This window comes from Phlebotomus argentipes, unplaced genomic scaffold, assembly GCF_947086385.1.
Source record: "Phlebotomus argentipes unplaced genomic scaffold, Phlebotomus argentipes genome assembly scaffold_18, whole genome shotgun sequence".
Classification (NCBI taxonomy): domain Eukaryota; kingdom Metazoa; phylum Arthropoda; class Insecta; order Diptera; family Psychodidae; genus Phlebotomus; species Phlebotomus argentipes.
This window is the reverse complement of record NW_026776177.1, coordinates 7919656-7940444: the sequence shown is the minus strand read 5'-3', so window position 1 is coordinate 7940444 and position 20789 is coordinate 7919656. Positions and strand designations below refer to the sequence as shown.

The following is a 20789-nucleotide window of genomic DNA, read 5'->3' as shown; positions in this document are numbered from 1 at the left end:
TGCAAAGTTCGAAGATGCCTTCCAGCGCCACCGTGGCTGTTTGGGGCGTTTGCATATGACAAAGGGTGTCAGAGGTGAGACGAAAACTCTATTTAGACGACCACAGCTGGATCGTGGAAAATGAATTTTGTTAGTTTTCTTGGAATATCAATAAATTTATCAATCGTGACCATTTGTATATATTGTGAACATACAGGTACGTATCGGAAGCATGGTATTTTGTCGCCAAACGGGACGAATGTAGGCTAATTGAGTTGCTTTATTCGCAGTGAAAAATTGCAGTACCTCCGATTTGGACAACGATTGTCCAATTAATTCAAGATGTTTACAGACACTTATGGAGTCCACCGTTGGCAAGTGCGAGTGCTCAGAAACGGACAATTACCAGTTTAACGCCATGTACGAGAGCGAGGCGGAGTACTGCGTGCAGCGGCGACCGGGGACCGCGAAAGCCGACACTGTGCAGGTCATCCTGCGCCGCCCGCCGAGCTCCCATCACATCGTTGGCGGCATTTTGATACCCATTCTCGTGGTATTGATAATCGTGGGTGTCGTGTATGGCACGGTGCGCTACCGCGTGGCACAACGCATTCGCGAGGCCGTGGTGTCGCGCTTCTTTGTGCGCCATCGACCCTCGTATCAGGACGTGATGATGGGCACGGACTTTGACGATCCGCCCCTCATTTAATGGGGCGCCCTTTCCTCTTTTTCATCAACTATTTCACGTCTCCATCACTTCTAGAAGTTGATAACCATGTTTTGCTATCTGTGCCATCGATGGCGAGAAGATCGCCGGTGAGAATTTTCGGAAATCCACTCAGAAGTGCTTCACAGGGCGCCTCTGGCAAAATCGAACTCCCCAAATTTCAACACTATCGAAGTCCTCTATTTACTAATATTTACAATAGCGATAAGTGAATCAGCGTAATACAATTCATACTACGTAAAGTATAAGTAACATTCGCGAGAGTCTTCAATTCCCCAGCCCAAGTCACGTTTAATTCATCAGAGCAATACATATGTATATCCTTGAAAAGCTGCCCACACATATCACACAAAAACGCATACAATAGACACACTTAAGTGGAAAATAATTCAGCTAAATTATTCCCGTATCCAAATTAACATATCTAAGTGAAAACCAATTAACTTCCCTCTGCGGGCTGATTTCCACTGGAAAAGCGGCCCCATTCTAGGCGTTTTCCCCGGTGTATTTTTGGAAGCAAAATTATATCGGGCTTGCGTATCAGACAGTACCTTATCGTCCGCAATTTACAACCAATATATATTTCATGAAAATGAGAGTGCAAGATAAAGACACTTCACATGTCCCTCGTTGTCGCCAAAGATTTACCGTTTATCTTTTTTTACACTTCCCTTTTCACAGCAAGACCATTTGAGAAAGAAAATCGAAATACACACACCCTGTGAATTTATTGGAAAGAATATTTTATATGTTTATTTCCGACTGATATTTGTAAATATATTCTGTGATACCACAAAATAAACGTTTAATTCAAACCAAATGTTTTTATTCACATGAATTTCCCTGCGGAGATTTTCTTGTAAGACAAAAAGTGAAAGATCGTTTCTCATTTTTGGGATTTCAAATCCAATGATCTTCGAAAACATTGTTCACTTCAGTCTGCAGAGGCGCCGCCAGCGCAGAGTGTCATTTCGACAGGCAGCCATATTTAGTTTCCGGCCATTTGTGTGTAGTGGAGTGCGACTTTCGAGGCGGAAAATTGTGTTGAAGATGTTTCAGGAGTTTTTTGTGTTAAAATATCAGGACTTGAGTGCAAAATCACATCAGAATTCGTAGACAAATCCACCAGGACTGCTGTGAGTATGGTTGGGAGCATGTTGGGATGCTATGAGTAGTGGGAAAAGGGTGAATTTGCGGGGAAAGAGAAAGACTCCAAAAAAGGACCAAAATGGTTGACACTCTTGCAAAAAATTTCACACACGAATTTCTCGTGAAAGTTCAGCACTGGAAGATGCAGCAACAGTGTCAAAACACCCAAAATTCCCCTCAGCAATGCACCAAGTGATGATTGGGAGTGGTTTATGAGATTGAAGAAGTGGAAAAACACACGAAAACTCGGGGAAAAGTGAGTGTAAAAGAGTGTCACTATTTATTGAAACACCTTTTATACCTTCAAAAAGTTGCAAGTTTTCCAGTCTAGCTAATCAAAACTCTTTGATAAGAGTCACACAAACAATTTATTGTGGTCAGTGAGATGAGTTTTCACGATAATCTGCGAGAAAAAGTCGATTTTTGATATGTGACATCTTTGAGTGTGTTTTTCGTCTGGAGAGGGGAACTTTTCTCACATCTCTCTCCGTTATCCGGGAAGAGTTGTTCGGCGGCCACCAAGAAAAACTCTCAATCTTTTCACTCGCGGTTCAGATTTTCACTATCTATCGTATTACGTCATTCCGTACTCGCTGATAAAATTGAGCAACCTTGAGTGATTTGTTGTTTTACTTTTATTAATTCTGTTCTCTCAATTGTCTGTCTTTACAGGTGTGAAAATTTCGAGGACCACCCGCGAGGATCATAGATTTGGTTGTGCGAAAAGTGTGTTTATCAGTCTTGTTATATAACTGAGACGAGAATTTTGCAATTTGAACGTGATTTCTGATTAGCAGATTCTTCCGCAAGAAGTGCGAAGCAATAAGTGTTCTGACAGAGTGGAATGTGTGGAGTTTTTGGAGAAATGTGTGTGTGAAGATGTATTAGAAGAGGATTAGGATTCTGCACTGAAAATCTGTGAAAGTGAGGCAAATCCCAGAGTGTCAACATGGCTTACAATCGCCCCGCCGATCTGGATGGCTTCATCGCGTTGATGGGCAAGGCTGACATGCGGGTGAGAGCGCAGCTCGCGGAGGATCTCGTGAATTTCCTCAGCGATAGCGAAAACGAGCTCATCTGCTCGGACCTGGGGATGCTGATCGACGGCCTGCAGCCTTGGCTCACGGGAAGTCATTTCAAAGTGAGTATCAGATCTCTGTTGTCCTCTTCACGCCCATCTTCCCTCCCTTTCGCATCTATTCAAATATTAATTGATAATTTGCATACGCTTGGCTTCTGTACGAGCTGAATATGTGATGTCATCGAAGCATGACTCTTTTTTATGATAACTCTTTAATACTGGAACCGTCTCTCAGACACCAATTACACTTTATGGCGTTCATTTGTCTACACGGATATTCGTGTGGCTGAGTTAATGACTGTCAGGCCTTCGAAGCCTGGAAAAGGATTTAGAGAAGCGCCCTGAAGACAGCACAAGAAAATCAATGTTGTCATGTTGCAATGCATAAATATGACATTATGTGCTTAAAGTATAGTAAATCCTGTTGAAGTAATTTCAATGGATTGTGACACACGCAGGAAAGGCAAAAGGGCATTTCAATGGTTTGTGGACCTGAACAGGCATGCAGATCGAGAGGAATTATTGTTCTAGAACACATTCTGGGCATAGAGTTGATGGCATTGTCTTAGACAGAAAGATAAGAACAATTATACACCTTTGAAGCCTGAAATCTCGCAGTTAAGCTCTCAAATTAATGTTCTAAAACTAGTTCATTTCTTTAATTGATTTCATGATATTTGGCAAGAAAAGAACTTCTGAACAGATTAATGAGTCGAAAGAGGTCGATTTAAACCTGAAATTTATTCACTTATTATTCTATAACTTTGGCAATATCATATTTTTGAGCAAATGTATTCTGGAATGCAGTTGAAGTACGCACAGTGAAGTGCTTCTTCATGTCTTCTCCATTTGTGCAGCAGAAAACCTATTTTGAGTGAGAATATTTTTGTTTTTCCTCTTCCTTCTTTCACCTTTCAAATTGTCTGGATGTTCGCCAATTCGAGTTAGAATTGGCAACAGTTCTGTTCCTCAGCTATTTGTCTCCCGATGATTTTCGCCTCAGTTGTGCTGAGGTGCTTGTTGTGAATTGAGCAGTATCTCGTTGTATTAGGAAATTGTCTTAATTTCCGTACGAAAAAGTGCCTGAAAGGCGACTTGAGTTGGTGAAATATCGATTAGTTTTGCAAAAGCTGCTTCTTCACTAATTTTGTGTCCATTTTGGCTGCGGTGGAAGAGGAGTAAAAGACAAAAAGACGTGGTGTTGGAGGTGAATATTTTCTATTTTGTGTGACATTTAATGACTCACTAGCACGAAAAACACCTCGGCAAAATTGTAAATGAGGAAAAAAGTGTACAGAGTGAAAATTGCTGTATTAATTTAACAAGGATGGAAAAATGTGGATAATTCTGTCAAAATGTGGGTGTTGGGAAAATGTAAAGAATCTTGTGCGTGAAGTTTTCATTTCAACTATAGCTTCTCAAGGTTTAGCGAAGTCAATGTGAATGAAATTCAATTGAAAAAATGATTTATTGACGCTACCGATAAACTGGAGAGTATTAAAATGTTCACTCACTCGTGAAATATCGTTCTATAATTTGATGGGCAATTGAATGGGAAGACAAAAAAAGGAGTTGAGATGAAAACAACAAGCTAATGAAGTGACTTCTTGCCTCAATCACTTGAGCATTCCGCAGAGATGTTGGATTTTCTGCTGTAACGCAATGTTTGATCGCATAATCAAGAGAGGTTGTTGCTGTCTTGTCCCTATCTGTAATTTCCTTACCGCCAAATATGGTTGAAGTTATTTGATCCACTTTTGAGAGTCTATCGTGTGTTAATTTGTTGGATTTTACTTAGGCAGACTCCAAAAATGGTGCAGCCAATTTTTTATATGGGATTGAATGGGTTGTGAAGTGAAATTGTGCCTTCAGACATTTCTCTTCATTAGATTAAATTAACAATATTCAATTATCTAATCTATCGAAGTGTTGAGGGCATGAATTTGCGCTCTGTGATTGAATTATACATCTCGTCGTTGAGACGAAATTTGCCATTGAATTTGATGTTTATTTTGAGATCTTTTGGATTTGATACACTGTGAGAAATGGTGTGAGGAAAAAAGAGAGAAAATTCACTATAATATTGCAAAAAGTAATGTATTTCAAATATCTTCACACACTGAGATGCCGTGCTTATTCAGTAATTTAAATTTTATTGCAGATTGTTGAGTTTGAAAGGAAAGGAAAGGCGAGAGAGTGGAAGATTCAATGAATTTCCAATATAAATGTCGTGGCGAAGTTGTTTTGAGATTCACAGAGTGCAACAAGAGAAAATGTCACAATCACAAAATTTCTTGTCTGTAATTTAATATGGGAAGTTGAAAAGTCAATTAATGCAATTGCTTTTAATCGCCTTTCTTGCGCTCATCCTCCGAATTGTCGCGAGCAGACGATGCCGAAATATGTTTTCATTTCCATACTCTCACTTTCACTGGTGATATTTCTTTCATGTGGATTATTTTTATGGAGAATTATATTAAACTGTTATTTTATTTACGAATTCTTCTCTTCTACGGGTTGTTAGACACACGTGAAGTTGAGGTATTTTTTTTCTTTTAAATTGTCTTTCAATTCTCATCACTTGTGCTATGAGTGTTAGAATCACGATTGCAGAAGATTTTTTTGGCAATGGAAGGAAACCCAATTTATTAATTCTCAACTGAAGCACGAATTTCTTGACTGCTCTGAAAAATATGGTCAGATGAAGTGGGGGAAGAAAAAAATTAAGAAATTATTTTCAAGTGACTTTTATAGAAGATTCACGTGGGAAGATTTCTCTCTGTATTTGTGTCACTACATTGTGTTTCTCATCTCTCTCTCTCTCTCTCTCTCTCTCTTGCGCACATTCTGCGCTGTTTATTCGATTGTCAACATTGGTTATTAGCTCATAATGTTGTGGGATGTTGATGAGGAGGAAAAAAATGCGAATAAGTGATTTTGGTGAGACTGTGAAAAATGTAATGCAGAATTTTTCAGTCGCCGACTCGCGTTTTCAGGGTGAAGCTGTGAATTTTTCTGTTGTTTCTCGCGCGAAAGTGTTGAATATTTTGGATTTTAAAGTTGAGAGGTTTTTTATTTTCTTTTGCGCGAAACGTGAGGTAAAAAAGGTGACACCATCTGATGTCATTTATCATACAATAAGACAAATTGATGATAATTGAGATATAGGCAAACAGTCCAAGTACATAATTTTTCACGTATATTCGACTTTTACATAATGGCTAAACATCAAGGTTATTCTGTTATACATAACATGCGAAAAAGTATTTTCTACACACTATCAATTTTGACGAAAATGTATGGCTTGAATGTTCAGCATTTTTCTGTGCCCAAAGTGTTTTTGATTGAGCCACAAATTACCGTGAAAATGTTCTTTCTCCAGTTTCACATAATTACTTAATTGGTTTATTTGATAAATCTCTCTCTCTGTGCGGTACTTTCCGGTATATTCTCTATGCAAATGGCCAAATTGGAGGTTACTGTTATGAATTACAACAGATGTAACGTGAGAAGAGCCTCTTCTTGTGCCAATGGTTTCACAGAAATAATAAATAATATTTGTGCTGATGCAGTTACGATGATGACGATGAGTCAGAGTGTTGCTTTTTCTGTGTGCGCGCGCAAGTCGTTTGATTTTCAGCACAAAATCGTGAAGTGTGTAAATGAATTTCAGGTCCAAAACCATTGAATGTGAAAGAGAGATGAAGAAGAAAGTTGAGTTTGAGAGGCAAAATGATATTTTTGAGGATAAAATAAGAAACGAGACAGTCTAGGAAATTTGTCTTCTCGATGTAATGAAGATATTTTAAAAATACACGCACAAATACCTACTCACGAAAATGTGTCGTCTTCAATGCACACAGAAATTTGAGTTCAACTTGTGTGGGGAATGCAAAAAGGTCATTGTTAAATTTTGCGGTTTTTCTCAGAGCAATTCATTTACTTAACCAGTACGAAAAAACGTCGAGTCAAAGTCAAGTGGCAAAGAGAATGGAAGAAAAACCGTAAAACGAGAGAAAATTCCCACAGTTTTATTTGAATGGAAAACATATTATTTCGGACAATTTAGTGTGTGATGGATGAAGCTGTTGCAAAGTGCTTTAACAATTGAGTGAAAATGAGTTTTCGAACTTTTAATCACACGTTGTTTAATCTATGCACACTTTTTGTCCAAGAGTTTATCATGATTGGCAGCAAAATGCAGCGAAAATGATTGTTATTATGTGTGAATAAAATCATTGGCGTAGTCCTTATTATGAGATCAATATAAATGTATAAAAAGAGGCCCATGATTAATCGCTCAGAAAGTCAACCGAGCGTGTATTTAATAAATAAAAGAGGGAAGCAATATGACAATAAATAGTACATTGAACTATAGTGGAGTAATAAAGAATCTTTCTCTCAAAACTGTATATTTTCGGCATTTTAATAGTTTCTTCGATAATGTTGAGATCATCTCCAATCGACACTGTTCTTCTTCATGTCCTTTTACCCTCTCTAGACTTCAATGAATTGGAACGCAAAGACAATCAATGAACACTGACACAATTGACTTGAAATCAATTTTTGCACGAGAATGCGACGATGGGCAAAAAGCCGAAGCGAAGAGAGAAATAACGCATAAATCGTGTGTATATGTATAAAGGAGTTATGCGGCATTTTCGATTACTTGTGTAATACTTTTTTTTCTCCTTTTCATGTGTATATGTTAAGTCTAAAAATAAACATCACGCTTAATGTGGTTGTTCCGGTACCGAAAATAAATTTTGATTGAAACAACAGCAAAATGACTTGATGAGACGACGGTGTATGAGAATTTTTATCGATACTCTTCTTACGATTTATTACTGCACAATCTCGGCAATTTCAATATGGTTCTTGTTGTTGTTGTGCTTTCAATGAGGGAAATATATTGAACGCCTAAAGTGATGTGTAAGAAACATTTGAGGTTATTGCTTCTTGTCCAGAGTAAAGACACAATAAAATATATTTCATACATCTTCTGAAAATTGGTGGTAAAGACCATTCTTGGCATTCCAGATAGAGTTTCACGATTTTTATTTTCTACTCGCGAAGGAGTGTTGGAGTGGATTATGCCAAAAGTGCAAACAAGATCTCGCCATGTTTGAAAGATGAGAAGATGTAAATTAATAGTGTTTAAGAATTCTAAGAATATCCTCTGATTTTGATGAGTTTTAACATTGAACTTACTCTCAATTTGCAGATTGCTCAGCGTGCACTTGAAGCACTTAGTGAATTAATTGGGCGCTTAGGACAAGACTTCAATGCATACACGCCGACTGTGCTGCAGAATGTGGTAGATAGGTGAGTGGGAATGTGATTAAAATTGTGGCTGGAGTGTGATTAAATTGACGCAAATGTGGGTTAATTGATTTTTGAATGCCTTTCAGATTGGGGGACAATCGCGATACAGTGCGAGAGAAGGCTCAACTTGTCCTGCAGAAATTGGTGGAATACCGTGTGTTGACGCCTCAACAATTATTGGACAAGTTAACGACATGCTTCAAGCATAAGAACTCAAAAGTTCGTGAGGAGTTTCTCAAAACGATAGTAAATACGCTGAATGAGTGAGTAATCAATGTGTGGATGAATTTTTTTTATGCTTGAGGAAATGAAATGAATTGTTTTCTCATCCAGATATGGAACACAATCATTGTCACTGAAGAACTACATTCAGCCAATTGCTGATCTTCTTGGTGATCCAACGGTGACAGTGCGTGATGAAGCTGTGCAAACACTGGTAGAAATCTACAAGCATGTTGGTGAGTAGTAGTATTAATTGTCAATGCTTGCAATTTTTCTGCGACCTCAGCATATTAATGTTTTACTTTTTTGTCTCAGGTGACAAACTGAGAGCTGACTTGCAGAGGAAGGATGTGCCAATAGGAAAGCTAGCGATACTGGAGGGAAAATTCGATGAGATCCGCAATGATGGTCTCCTGATGCCGTCAGCACTGACATCACATGCTCTGACCAACTCAGATGACATTGACACAGCAGCAATGCCAAGACCTACGCGACTTGTGAAGCGTGTTCCTTCAGCTCCGCCACGACGTCCCGCCGGCATGGAGGCGTGTGGCATGTCCAGCGGCGATTTGGCTGCTGGCGCAGTGTCCCAAGATGTATTTGAAGCGTGCTTCGAAGCTGTACCTGCAGTGGTAATCTACGGGACGCGTGATTTTGAGGAGAAAATGAAGCAAATAATCAAATTGATTGGTGACAAGACGATGGACTGGGAGAAGAGAGTGGATGCTGTGAGTAAAGCACACAGCGGCTCTAATAACACTAGGCAACAAAAATGACACTTTTTTCTGCCCTTTTTTTGAAGTGTGGATTTTCTGATTCCTTGAGTCATCAGCTTTTCAACGGTACCTTCCTTTTTTCTCTAGACCCTCAAGTTTTCCTTTTAGAGCCTATTTTCCATTTTCCACTATTTTCACCCACTTTGCCGCACTTATGTGCTCATATCTCGCCCAATTTTCCACGGATTTTCCTCAAATTAGTCTCAAATGATAGCTATTGAAATTACCTACTACTTTGTAAAACATTGTGAGTGTTTTAGATCACTCCTTGTTGGTCAAAAATGATCTTTTGTGAACCACTAGGTAAAAAATTCGCCGGGTTTTTCACCACTTTTTTCTAAATATCTCCGAAACGAAGAAACTTTTATGTTGGATTATTTTTCCTATGTGTAGAGCACTTCAGGGGATGCATTTCCTCCATACATGCCGAAGTGATATCTCTTCTCTATCTGCCGGAAAAACGAGGTTTTTCCTCGACAAGTTTTGCTTTTTTATGCTACGCGCACCCGCTAAAAAATTGAAAGAAGGTACATTTTGCTGTCTACGCACTCATTTAGATGATGATAATGCTTAGATGTTAAAACAAAAGAGAAAAAAGGCCAATATCTCGACTTTTTAGCTATTTTACGTGAATTTTTCGTGTTTTTTAAGGAGTTGTTGTCATTAAGACCAAAAAAATACCTAAAATAGCTAAAAAGTCGAGATATTGGCCTTTTTTCTCTTTTGTTTTAACATCTAAGCATTATCATCATCTAAATGAGTGCGTAGACAGCAAAATGTACCTTCTTTCAATTTTTTAGCGGGTGCGCGTAGCATAAAAAAGCAAAACTTGTCGAGGAAAAACCTCGTTTTTCCGGCAGATAGAGAAGAGATATCACTTCGGCATGTATGGAGGAAATGCATCCCCTGAAGTGCTCTACACATAGGAAAAATAATCCAACATAAAAGTTTCTTCGTTTCGGAGATATTTAGAAAAAAGTGGTGAAAAAGCCGGCGAATTTTTTACCTAGTGGTTCACAAAAGATCATTTTTGACCAACAAGGAGTGATCTAAAACACTCACAATGTTTTACAAAGTAGTAGGTAATTTCAATAGCTATCATTTGAGACTAATTTGAGGAAAATCCGTGGAAAATTGGGCGAGATATGAGCACATAAGTGCGGCAAAGTGGGTGAAAATAGTGGAAAATGGAAAATAGGCTCTAAAAGGAAAACTTGAGGGTCTAGAGAAAAAAGGAAGGTACCGTTGAAAAGCTGATGACTCAAGGAATCAGAAAATCCACACTTCAAAAAAAGGGCAGAAAAGTGTTGCACAGTGTAATTGACTTTGTCTATTGACGTATTTTTCTCCTTGATTTCAGCTGAAAAACATTCGATCTCTGCTGATGTCGGGTCCACAACAAATGACGATGTTTCTGCAGTATCTAAAGGACCTATCAATAGCATTCCTTGACATACTCAAAGAGCTGCGATCACAAGTGATAAGAGAGGCGTGTATCACACTGGCGTACATGTCGAAGACGCTGAAGAACAAACTGGACCAATTCAGCATTTACATTCTGCAGGAGCTTGTCAATTTGATACAGAATTCGGCAAAAGTGATATCATCTGCTGGCACAATAGCGCTGAAGTTTGTGATCAGATACACCCACGCGCCGAAATTGATTCCAATATTGACGCAGAATCTCATGCAGTCGAAATCAAAAGACATTCGCTCCACACTGTGTGAAGTGATGTTGTTGCTGTACGAGGAATGGGCGACGCGATCACTGGAGAGGAGTGCCACGCAATTGCGGGATGCCCTGAAGAAGGGCTTGAGTGATGCCGATGTTGATGCGAGGAGATACAGCCGGCGAGCGTACTGGTCATTCCACAGGCACTTCCCAGCGATGGCAAGCGAGCTGTATCAGCAGCTGGACATCACCACGCAGCGTGCTGTTGATCGCGAGAGGGACGACGGTGGCGGCAATGGAACAGGTTCGATGAGTGCCAGTCTTCGTGGAAGCAATAGCAGCTTGAATTCAATGCCTGGCTCTGTTCTGAGTACGTTCTATGCCATGTAACTCATTTATCCATCCCATATTTACTCTCTGTCTAAAGGCTGCAAATAATGCTATCTTCAAAATTCTACCCACTCACTTACTTACTCTTTATCATTGAGCCATTTGTGCTTCTGTGGATTTATGTGCTTTACTCACTGTCTCATTTCAGGGCGAAAGCCATCTTCCGGCCTTCGTAGTCCCGTCGCGAGTCCATCAGGTAAGTTAATGACTGTGTGTAGCATTGATTTGATTTGTCTTGAGTGATGCTTAAAAGATGACTTTTTCCCATGCTTGCCAAATGGATATTCTCAAATCTTTGATAACAAACTAATTTGAAATTGAAAGAAGCGACAAGTACGAGCACGGAAAATCTAGCAACCGCCAGATTGCAGAGAGTGCCGTCATTGCCACGCTCGTACAATAGAAATCGAAGTGGAATTCCTGTGGCGCACAGGGAGATGGTGCCATGCAGAGGTTGATTTGAAGATAGACTTAATATTTCTTCAGTTTATCCATTTATTTCTATTTTATCCTGCCTTCTATTTTTTTCACTTCAAAGGCAATTAACCGATGTTTTTAAATTCAATCCTTGCAGCAAATTTTCGTAGTATTTCGGCTGTCGATACGCAAGCGGCTCAGAGAGCACGAGCAAGGGCTCAGTATTCATCCCTGGCGAGACTCAAGGTGTCATCAGGAACGGCATCATTGCGTAAGTTATCAAGTTTATTCTGTGTATTGCTGGAATGATGTCAAATAGTGAATTTATAATTTCAACAGAAGAAGACAAAAACTAATGAGATTTGAAGTGTGTTTGTGTGAATATTAATCGAATGTCGTCTTTTATTTGTCCTGTGATGCACTTAATTTATTTTTGTGTCTCTCTTTTATATTGACAAATCACGTATTTTGCGACCAATTTGCAGAAGGACAAATGGCGCAACAAGGTATTTTTGCATTTTTTGCTTATCGACATATTTAATGTACTGAGAGAAATAATTATATTAAGTAGAGACTAACAATTTGGTGGCGGAGAAGAAACTATAATTTAATAGAAAAATGTTACTAATATGAGGAAAGGAATTAACTGTGTTGAACTTAATATAGTTCTTTCGATCAGTGCATGATTTTTCGTAGCTGCTATCAAGCTAATTGTATTTTTCTGGACGTTGTTATTGAGAATGATTCTTTTGCAGCTCGCGCAAAGAAGAGCGCCGTGTCGACGCCATCGCAGCAGCCATCGCCTGAGCATCGCGGCGTGACTTCGGGGCGTCAGACGTCGCGATCGGGAGTGTCACAGTCGCAGCCGACTTCGAGGAGTACATCGCCATCGTCGAGGCTGAAGGAGCCTTACGCAACTTATGCGACATATCGGCAGACGGGAACAGTGCCAAAGAAGGCGTCCGGCATTCCGCGATCTCTGGCCAATTCGCGCGAGACGAGTCCCACGCGGACACAATCGAGTGCGGTGAAGCGCAATGTGTACGGCAGCAATCCAAGGAGACCGCCAATCAATCCCGGGCGGCCTTTGATGGCGCAGAAGATCCTGCAGCAGAGTCGGGAGCAAGAGAATGCTCTGGCGGATGCACTGTCGCCTGAGGATGATCTCAGTGCGGACTTCTCCAGGCTGAAGATGAAGTCGTCACGCGATGAGTCGGACGAGAGTGAGGCGTCATCGGTGTGCTCTGATCGGAGTTTCGGCAATTTCCGTCGCGGTGGAGACACGTATTCGTGGAGTGGGTCGAGATCGCGTCTCGATGGATACAGATCGGCACTGGAGGACATCGACGACATCATTCAGTACTGCGCCTCCACACAGTGGACTGAGAGGCGGGATGGTCTCGTGAGTCTGACACAGTATCTGGCGGAGGGAAAAGTACTGAATCAGCAGCAGCTGCAGTGCATGCTGGATCTCTTCCGGAAAATGTTCATGGACACACAAACAAAGGTCTATGCACTGTTTCTGGATGCTCTGAACGAGGTGATCCTGGCCCACGCCAATGATCTCCATGACTGGCTCTTTATCCTCCTCACGAGACTGTTTCTGAAGCTCGGCACGGATCTTCTGGGCTCGATGCAAACGAAAATCTGGAAGACACTGGATCTGGTGTATGAATACTTTCCGGGTGATTTGCAGATACAGAGTGTTTTTCGCATTCTCGTCGATTCGGCCCAGACGCAGAACACAAAGTCTCGCGTGGCGACACTGAAGTTCCTCACGAATCTAGCGCAAACGTATTGCCAACCGGAGCACTTTTCGATCCAGAGGCCAGCCGAGGCGGCCGTCATTAAGATTGTCCAGGCGTCGCAGGACAAGAAGAGCATGGAGTTGAGAAATCAGGCTCGACACTGTCTCTTCGCCCTGTACAAGTGCAACCCGCAAAATGTGAGTGGGGCCTTTGGGATATCTAATGATGAATTGTAATAATTTTATTGTCGGTCACTTGTAGATGACGAGCCTGTTGCAAGTTCTGCCGAAGGAGCACTCTGATGGAGTGAAAGTAATCATTCAACAGAATTTACGTAAAGGTAATTATTACGCTAGAAGTATTCTTGATAATGCACGATTTCTTAGATATTGAAAAATATTAAATAGTTCACTAGTACATATAGATTAGAATGGTTGCTTCTTTAGATGAGAGAATAGACAACAGTGTGCTTGACATTCTTTTAGGAACAGACAGTCCATCATCTCCTCTCTCGTGTACGAGTCCAAAACCGCAGCTTAGCCCAAGTGGTCCATATAGTTTGCAAAATAATTCTAGTGAGTATTTATCTTCCGACATTTCTTAGACAGTTTCAATTTGTAGAGAATCTCTCGTGATTTATTCAATATAGTATAATGATTAGTGTGTATTGAATTAACATTTATCTGGCTGTCACTCTTGCAGGTCCTCGATCGCGCCAATCATCCGTGGAGACATCTGATCCCATGAACTCAGAGGAGGTGTACAAGAGTCTGAAGAAAACGACGGCAGAGATTCAGAACTACAGTTTCGAGTCAAAGTTGGATCGCGATGCGAACAGCAAGGACTCGGGCATTAGTCAAATGGGTGGTGGGGATCATGTGACGGCAGTTCAGATGACTGAGCAGTATTTGCAGACCCGAACGGCGTCACCGGGCACTCTGGGGCTCACGCAAGGTGCCACGAATGGCCTAAACGGACATTTTAGCCTGGGTGAGAAGGATGATTCGTGTAATGGATCGAAGACGCAATCGGCCACAACAACCGAGTCAAACACGCCGGAAAACACGGTGAGAATCGACACGACGGACTGTCACGACAGATCCATCACGAAGGCTGACATTACATTTGATGAGAATGGCGAAATCATCATTGAAAGTGAGTTTTTAGTTAAATGAGTAATTAGAATATGTTGTTAATAGGGTTGATTTTCCGTTGTAGAAACACTGAGGGAAAGTGATATTGTTAAGGCAGCAGTACTTCTCAACATGGACACACCACAAACGACTGTGGCGCAGATCCTGAGTAATTTGTCCGCTTGCATCACGTATGGAAATTGTCAACTGCCGATTTTGCATTTCAAGTGAGTTGACAAATTGCAGTCTTTGGAAGTTTGTTGTGTTCTTTATGCGATTGTGATTTTTTCCAGGGGTATTATGAAGATGTTGCTGAACCTCCTGCAGTCGTCAAATGTGATTGTACTCAAGAGTGCCATTCGAGCACTGTGCAAAGTCGTGAGGAGTGAGTCGATGAAGCCTTGCTGGATACAGTTTCTCGAGTTGATACTGCTCAAGATAATCGATAGTTATCGGACAAATCGAGATGTGTGTATTGAAAGGAAAGATGTGTTTGATATGCAGTAGTTTTATAATTGCTTCTCATTTTCTTCAGGTGGTGTCTCTGATTGAGAATAGTATTCCAAAAATAGCTGCGGTTCTACCTCTCGATTTGTCGATTAACATCCTTAATCCGGTCATTGCAACTGGGGAATTCCCAACGAATCTGTGCGCAGTGAAGATCCTCACGGAGCTGGCGAGTAAGCAAGGGAAGAACCTGACTGAGCATCATTTGGATGTTCTGATGCCAAACATTGCACTGGTGAGCGAATGGCGCACGACATTTGATTGACGCAGCATTATTAATAATGATATTTCGTTCCAGTTGACAGACGACAGCCAATCTATGGTGAGGAAAGCCGCGGTTTTCTGCATTGTGAAGCTGTACATTGTGATGGGTGAGGAAAAGGTGAAGCCCAAGTTCAGTATGTTGACTGGCAGCAAAGTGAGGTAATAATGAGGAATGTTTCGCATTTCCAGAGAAATGCAATAATTAAGTGATTTCTTTGCAGACTCCTCAATGTCTATATAAACAAGTTTAAGTCAAGCCAGGAGAAGACATCGTCATGATCAGCGAAAAGTGAAGCATTTCCCAATGAAATTTCATATTCAATTCTATCGCGATAAATTGTAAGCATAATCACTGAAATGGAAGGGAAAAATGAGTGTTTGTGAGGATGAAAGTGAGAATATTAAATTACTGTGGCTAAGATGCATGAGAGAATAAAGGAACATTGTAACAATTAATTATGTATAATTAACAAAGTGAGCAGAAATGTGGTGTATAAAAGCGTATGCTAAATTTTACCGGTTAAAGAGCAAAGTGAATTTTTAAGCTGTTTTATTAGTTTTTCCCTGTACTCTACTTAGTTAACACTTTTAAATATACATAAATATGACTATATTTCAATTTTATTCCTCAAAATTGAGACTATATACTCGTGCTGATGGTGGATTTATGAGGAAGAAAGTCTAAAAAAATTACAGTTGTCAGTTTCTTGAGCGAAATGCTTTGTTATCGAGGAAAAATTATATTTTAATACAATTTGCACACTGTAAAAATGGTGAAGAACTAGAAATGAGAAATTTTTTTATTGATTATGTGTCCTTAAAGTTGATCGCAAAAGGAATTCCTGTATTTACACGTAAATAAAAAAAACATTGGAAATAAATATAAATGTTAATGCTTTTGTCACCATTAAAGAGATGAGCGAGCAGGATGAGTCAAAATCAATTTGATATTAAATTTACTACAACTTAACAGATGTAGAAATTGTTAAGATTCCATTTAATTTGCTTCTTATTATATTTATTGAAATGAGGAAAAAATAATACAGTGTAAAACAAAGTAATTGTGTTTTTCTTCGGTTTTCTCACTTTTTCTAGTATTCCAGCGATTGCTTGTTTTTTACCAACGCGAATGTGGGCGCTTTAACTCGAGATGGGGAAATTTTCAGCCGGGTTCCCGATCGTGTGGCCCTCTATGAGAAATAATTGATACTTCTCATGTGCGAGGAGATTCTAGCTCAGATCAACAATTTTTCTGTGATTTCGTTATTTTGCCTGTAAATATCATTGTAATATAATTACTGATGTCTTATTCATCTTTTTTGTAATGTGAGTGAATGAAAACAGATACAGAACTACTAGAATAGTCATCAGCCTCACGGTGGAAAATGTGGAGACCTAACCTTTCAGTTTGTTTACATATTTTCAGAGCTTCCCGGAAATATAAAACATGGATGAGAGCAAGAAGGACATTTTGTTGAAGCGAAAAATTGAGGAATATCACGATCCTGACTACAAGTGCCACGCTGAGAAAAGGCAGAAATGCTCCACGGAAGACAGAAGACTGAAAATACAGGAGATTATCAAGAAGGAGTTTCAGCTAGAGCTGGTGGAGAGAGAGAAAGAGGCCTTCCAGATTGAGGATCGTCTGGCGAAGGCGAAGAAACAACTGCACGAGCTCAAATACGCCGCAGTGTCGAGTTTTTACAAATCAGGAGAGATTCACAAGCTCGTGAAAGAAGACGGAGCGACACTCGAGGAGAAATTCATCTCAAAAGAGCAAATTTCCCTTCATCCAGCCATAAAGAAACTCGTTGGAAAAACTCCGAAGAGATACAGTGATCTCGTACTTGATGTGCCCAGGAGGAAAGCCGCTAAGGACGCTGCGTCACTCTTGAAGCAAAATTTAAAGACCAAAAAGGATGAGAAGCTGAACAAAAACCCCCCGGAAAACTGCACAGGTGATGAAGAAAAGGTGGATGGGGTGGAAGAAGAGCCAAAAATTACTCCTTTGAACTCATCTCGAGGCAGAAATCAAGAGAAGCACTTAATAATTGTGGGAAATACCTCGAAATTCATAGCGGAAAATCAAATGAACTCTTCCGTGTCTCACAAATGGCTCGTTTATGTCCACACGAGAGATCATCATCCAATTGAGAAGCTGGTGCAGCGTATCAGATTCTTCCTGCATCCGACTTACCAGCCAAATGACTGCGTAGAGATTGAGAAGCCACCCTTTAAGATCTCGCGCTTCGGTTGGGGCGAATTCATAATTCGCGTGCAGCTGCACTTCTGGCCAGCGCTGAAGCAGAAGCCTGTCCAAATATTCCACAGAGTAAAATTGGATGATAAATGCACAGGACTTGAAACTTTTGGGGCAGAGACGATAGCCGAATTGTGGCTTAACAGAATCTCACCGGATTCGGAGGAGCAAAAGAGCACTGAAGGACTTCCTTATGATTTTACTGGGAAGCTGATAAAGAAAGAACTCTTAAGTACCATTGATAAAGTAGATTCGAGAAATAAGGAAAGAGATTCAAAGCCTAAAAGCATCTGGAAACTCGATTATACTTCACACATATTCGACCACAGCTACTCGAAGAATCACCATCAAAATGCCCACGAGAGAATGCGACGAATCTTCAATTCGATTGTCTTTACCAGTGTTAGAGCGGCTGTTGAGTTTCTCCTTCGACGTTTGCCGCTTTTTTCATCTTTTGCGAATGAAAGTTCAACGATATCCTTAACTTTTCCCTTCATAAGGGCTTCAGAGGAGGACTACAATGCGCTGCACTGGACAAAGCGATTTAGCAATGAGGTAAGTTCACCCTCGTGCAGCGAATTCCTTCTCTTTTATCACTTTATCAACACTTTCAGTGGTATCGAGCGAAATTTATCTGTCGTCTGCTGAGGCAACACGCTTCTCTGAAGAATTTGTCTGTGTGGTCAACAAAGGATATCGTTATATTTGCACGGAAATATTTCTACACTCCGCCAAATCCAGAGCCAAGAATGCAGGCGGGAATAAATCTCAAGGATTTCCTAAAAGCAGAGATTAGGAGGGAGAAACTTCCTGCGGCAACTTCAACAACACCTTCGAAGGTACGCAATTGGATTGCCGAGCAACATTTAGTACCGCAACAATCGCCTGAGATAAGAGAGGATGACTTCATTGACGTCGAAAATAATTCCGTTGCAAAGCGAGAGTGCAGGAAATTTTGTGACGCTTCTCAAAACGCAGTTTTGTGGACTCTTGATGATGTTTTCCAAGAGAAATCAACCAAGGATGAAAAAGATGTTCAAGGTAAATTATTTTCTTTTCTAATGTGATTTTAGATTGAGTAAAATGATTGATTTTCACCTTTCAGACGTCATGAAAATCGTCCTGAGAACGTTCATTGAGGATTTGGTGAGAGAAAGTGCAGCAAATGCGAATGACACAGACAATATCGTCATTCAAACACCTCATGTGAAATCAACGATAATGAGCAAGAGAGAGTTTGATTTCCTCACAAATCAAGGATTGGGACGATCTTCATTAAAGGATGAAAATCAAGCGCCAAAGTAAAGAAGCTATATTTAAAAAAAAAACAGTGAACTTAATTATTTGCTGAAAAGGATTCGATGCAGACGATCGTTGCAGTTACAAGAAGCAGCTTCAAGCGATTTTTTGTGTTTTCACTTTATTTTCAAACCAGAATTACAATTTATTAGTGGTTTGAAGAGGAAATTGAAAAAAAATTAATGTTTCCTGAAATTCGCATCAACTCTGATCGTTATCTCTCGATATTTTGGCTTCATCTCTTTATGGTCCTATTGATGCTCTGCAAAGTCTTCGTGGTTCAAGACACACCAATCTTCACCAAGGTCTTCATCCTCTGGCTTGGCGGCTGGAGAATCTTCCTGAGTGGCCGCTTTCTTCGCCGCTTCAAACTGCAGAGCAGCAATGCGCTCGTCCACATATTTCATCTCTAAAATGGTAAGAGGAAGTCCATAAGAGAGTTGCTATCAATAATTTAGAGATGTTTGCTTCTTTACCTAGCTGAAGATATTTCTTCTCTAATTCCCGAATCTTGAGCTTAATACGATACGCAACCATTTCGGTTATAATGTATCTTTCTTCTTTATATGCCATTGTTGCTATGTCCACAGCCTCCACAGCATACATGCGTTTCAGCATGTTTTTTATCTTAATAGCATTGATTTTGAACTCAGCCTCGCGTTCTGAGATGGTCGGAGGGTTCTGATCGAGCTCCAGCATCAACATCTTGCGCTCGTGCAAGTCTGGAATTGATCAAAATATTTATATTTGCGATAAATACTTACATAACATCAATTTCATTACCTGACCGAATTATTTGGTTCACTCTCACAAGAGTCCTTACACATTCTAACAGATGATTTCTAATGGGAGCTAGTTTAGTAGGAACAGTAACTTCATCGCGCGGTGTTTGTCTTGTAAGTTCAGCGGATCTCTCATGCATGCCGATGCCTGAAACAACACGAGTAATTCATTAAAATACTTGCTATCGATGTGAAAAACTACTGCTTCATTACGTGTACAAATTTCCTTGTACTCAGCTTCCAGATGCTTTGGGTCGAGAGGATTGGGAGCATTGGGATTATGCAAGTTCTGGGCGTTACCACTGGAACCGGATCCACTCTACAAGATAGAAATCATACTCTCTTCGACAAAAATTCCTTCAAGTACTGAAAATTTTCTGTGTTCTTTTCCCTTTTCAATTCACTGAGAGTTGGAATCCAAAAGGTTTCAAATTCAGCACACTTTCTATGGTGTCTTACCTGACGGGAAATGTTTCCAAGAACCCTGCGAAAGACGAACAAAATGGATATTGAAGTTGAATTATTAAAACAGGATTTCCGAGTATCTTACTTGGTATTCGTGGACTCCTTGTAATTCATGGCTTGCTAAATATGATTCTTGCAATCTCAGAAATGTTTTTTCGCCTTTATTTTCACAATTCCCAAGGATTTTTACCAAAAATCGTGAGATTGCACTTAATAGTGATCCTCTGCATAGGATTCTCAAAACGAAGAGGAGGAACAGGATTCCGAGAATCCCAGAATGCTGGCATTTGTCATCTAAATGTTGGCAGCACTACACATAGGACGATCGCGCTTTCCCCACTTTGTCAGGTGCAAAGCGATTTTATAAATGGCGGAGAAAAGCTCCTCAAGCGCATTATTTAAACAAAAGTAACGATCGTTAAAACAAGCACTCAGGAATTTGGATATTACATCGCGGGGATTCTACAATTATGTTAATAATTTAGTAATGTACAAGAGAACAAAATAGATGGTAAAATTTGTGTTGCATTTGCAAGAATCACAAGACTTTATTATACTTGTTGGTCTGCTGAAGTCGGTTTTGACGACGTCCT

At 40.2% G+C, this 20789-nt stretch overlaps 4 protein-coding genes across 10 annotated transcripts; 3 read left to right on the top strand and 1 right to left on the bottom strand.

Moving 5' to 3' along the window:
• Positions 1-82: 82 nt before the first annotated feature.
• Positions 83-1508, top strand: LOC132260201 (uncharacterized). Of its 2 annotated transcripts, none has more exons than XM_059758176.1 (2): positions 83-196; positions 270-1508. In XM_059758176.1, the coding sequence occupies exons 1-2, from the start codon at positions 121-123 to the stop codon at positions 686-688; spliced, it is 495 nt and encodes a 164-aa protein (XP_059614159.1). In that variant the 5' UTR covers positions 83-120; the 3' UTR covers positions 689-1508. The 2 variants fall into 2 exon arrangements, with proteins under 2 accessions (XP_059614159.1, XP_059614160.1); XM_059758177.1 differs by having other exon boundaries at positions 174-196; positions 332-1508.
• Positions 1509-1707: 199 nt separating this feature from the next.
• On the top strand, positions 1708-16440 carry LOC132260515 (CLIP-associating protein). Of its 4 annotated transcripts, XM_059758688.1 has the most exons (20): positions 1708-1842; positions 2528-2996; positions 8161-8261; positions 8348-8524; positions 8595-8719; positions 8799-9211; positions 10620-11301; positions 11470-11517; positions 11646-11774; positions 11896-12009; positions 12224-12244; positions 12494-13683; positions 13748-13826; positions 13972-14061; positions 14189-14641; positions 14705-14846; positions 14913-15087; positions 15155-15361; positions 15425-15549; positions 15612-16440. In XM_059758688.1, the coding sequence occupies exons 2-20, from the start codon at positions 2805-2807 to the stop codon at positions 15667-15669; spliced, it is 4521 nt and encodes a 1506-aa protein (XP_059614671.1). In that variant the 5' UTR covers positions 1708-1842; positions 2528-2804; the 3' UTR covers positions 15670-16440. The 4 variants fall into 4 exon arrangements, with proteins under 4 accessions (XP_059614671.1, XP_059614673.1, XP_059614672.1 ...); XM_059758690.1 differs by lacking the exon at positions 11646-11774; XM_059758689.1 differs by lacking the exon at positions 12224-12244.
• A 122-nt stretch (positions 16441-16562) lies between these two features.
• On the top strand, positions 16563-19013 carry LOC132260521 (uncharacterized). Of its 3 annotated transcripts, none has more exons than XM_059758699.1 (4): positions 16563-16664; positions 16817-18205; positions 18265-18691; positions 18756-19013. In XM_059758699.1, the coding sequence occupies exons 2-4, from the start codon at positions 16838-16840 to the stop codon at positions 18953-18955; spliced, it is 1995 nt and encodes a 664-aa protein (XP_059614682.1). In that variant the 5' UTR covers positions 16563-16664; positions 16817-16837; the 3' UTR covers positions 18956-19013. The 3 variants fall into 3 exon arrangements, with proteins under 3 accessions (XP_059614682.1, XP_059614680.1, XP_059614681.1); XM_059758697.1 differs by having other exon boundaries at positions 16601-16716; XM_059758698.1 differs by having other exon boundaries at positions 16601-16716; positions 16798-18205.
• Positions 19014-19022: 9 nt separating this feature from the next.
• On the bottom strand, positions 19023-20657 carry LOC132260526 (uncharacterized). The gene is made up of 6 exons (XM_059758706.1): positions 20282-20657; positions 20191-20215; positions 19945-20050; positions 19733-19879; positions 19426-19671; positions 19023-19358 (listed from the first exon to the last, which is right to left on the bottom strand). Exons 1-6 carry the CDS (start codon positions 20308-20310, stop codon positions 19201-19203), a joined length of 711 nt encoding a protein of 236 aa, XP_059614689.1. The 5' UTR covers positions 20311-20657; the 3' UTR covers positions 19023-19200.
• Positions 20658-20789: the final 132 nt, after the last annotated feature.